This window comes from Pinus tabuliformis, chromosome 4_2 (genome assembly GCF_031772625.1).
Source record: "Pinus tabuliformis cultivar Carrire ecotype Pingquan chromosome 4_2, CPIR1, whole genome shotgun sequence".
Lineage (NCBI taxonomy): Eukaryota > Viridiplantae > Streptophyta > Pinopsida > Pinales > Pinaceae > Pinus > Pinus tabuliformis.
Window position 1 is genome coordinate 530,462,065 of NC_142304.1, and position 1,901 is coordinate 530,463,965.

The window sequence follows — 1,901 nt, forward strand, 5'->3', positions numbered from 1 at the left end:
TCTGTGATACTTCAAATGGTGAAATTTTTGGCATATTTAAAAGAAATATAAAAAAAAAATTGGTTAAAATTTAATATTTTAATTCACTATACTTTCATAGATATATTTGGTGGATATTAGGGTTTGTGATTCATTAATAAGGACAACTAAATGTTTCTCCTCATAAAAAAGAGTAATAATGACAACAGAATGCTTCTCCTTGGAGAAATAGATGGCGGGAAACCGCTTTACTTTGGGTTGTAAGCATTATTTTAAATTACATTTAAAATCAACCAAATAATCACCAATGTCGGCTCATGAATGGTTTTGGTATCTGCGCCAAGTGACATGAGTATAAATATCAGCTAAGCAAAGATTGATTTAGTACAAAAAGGTAAGGAGACAGAGTTTCTTGACAACATTGCGGTTTAACTTTAACTTGCTTGAACACATTCAGAGAATTTTGTTTCTGTGTATTCCGCAAGGCCCGGAAAAGAATTCTCAGACTCTGATCTACTCGAACTCAACCAATATGGCTTTATACGATGAAATGTCCGATAATGAGATATATGACAGCGAAAGCGAAAGCAACGAAAGCGAAAACGAAGAATTGAGATATGAAAGCATGGTGGAAATAGCAGGCAGTCCTCATGATCACAATAAAGGACGTATGAAATATACGGTTTTAAGTTTGAACGACATTGGTGAGTGTCAGCACAATGCTACCAAAAGTGTTTCCACTGTGCTGGTTGTCTCGGAAGCCGAGGCAGCTATTCTCTTGCATCACTTCGATTGGAATTCTATTAATGCCAACGATCAATGGTTTACAGATGAGGAGAAAGTGAGAAATGTTGTGGTCCTATTGTTGCAGCCGGACGATAAACATGAGACCAAAGAAGAAAAAATGGAGGAGTTAACTACCTGTCCGATATGTTTCTATGATTTCAAGATCAGAGACATGAAGTCACTCAAGTACTGCGACCATTTATTTTGCCAAGATTGTTGGCGAACTTTTGTTCACACATCAATAAATCGTCCAATAGGCTGCGACACAGTCAAAAAATGGATTGATCAAATTAATAATGGTGATTCACTCAATGCGTACTGGATATTTTTTAATTCCAAGCCGTGTCCAAAGTGTGATCGACCAATAGAGAAAAATCAAGGGTGTATTCACATGACATGTACGTCCCCGTGTGAATTTCAATTCTGTTTGTTATGCCTTGGTGATTGGTTTAAACATAATTCTTGCAATCAATATGGTCCTGATCAGGTTGCAACAACATCAGGAAGAATTGATGCAGGGAATCAATCCGGGAATTCGGCCTCCGTCGATTCTAGGAAAAGGTTTGTAGCTAAAACATCTTCTTCGGATAGGTTGGTATTTTATATGGAAAGATGGAAGGCAAATGAAAATACAGAGGAAAAGGCGTTATCTGATCTGCAGGCTGTGCAAGAGTTAGAGATTAAAAGATTGAATGAGTGTAACAGACGAGAATGAGTCGATCTGGTTTTTAAAAGTTCAAATGTGTGGTCGATGCATGGTTGCAGATAGCTGACGCTGATAGAAATCGCCCTTAAAGCTGACGCTGATACTTCGACTGGGAAAAAGGCGTTGCGCGATTTTGATGACTTCTGTATCAGGCTTGAAAAGCTCACAAAATTGACGGGCCAATATTTTGAAAACCTAATTCAGGTTTTTGAAAACAATCTCTCCGAAGTTAGTCAGATTAATGCACCAGTAGCGTGCGCATGAAGAAGCAATTATTACTAGAACCAGCAGTCACTTATTATTAAGTAGTGCAAGTGGGCCGCTGGGCTCGGATGAATTTTTCTCATCACTTCCTCCTCTCCTTTTCTTGGATATGATCTACGTCTTGGCTCTATCTACTGAATCTAATCTACTAAATTTTCTTTCCTCT

The 1,901-nt window shown here is 37.9% G+C and overlaps 1 protein-coding gene across 1 annotated transcript; it reads left to right on the top strand.

The window, feature by feature from the left end:
- Positions 1 to 511: 511 nt before the first annotated feature.
- Positions 512 to 1,480, top strand: LOC149170361 (putative E3 ubiquitin-protein ligase ARI8). The gene has a single exon (XM_089425536.1). The coding sequence runs from the start codon at positions 512 to 514 to the stop codon at positions 1,478 to 1,480; it is 969 nt and encodes a 322-aa protein (XP_089281662.1).
- Positions 1,481 to 1,901: the final 421 nt, after the last annotated feature.

Bases quoted from the DNA above. Each gene is read 5' to 3' on its own strand.
- LOC149170361 (XM_089425536.1), top strand. From the start codon at position 512: ATGGCTTTATACGATGAAATGTCCGATAATGAGATATATGACAGCGAA.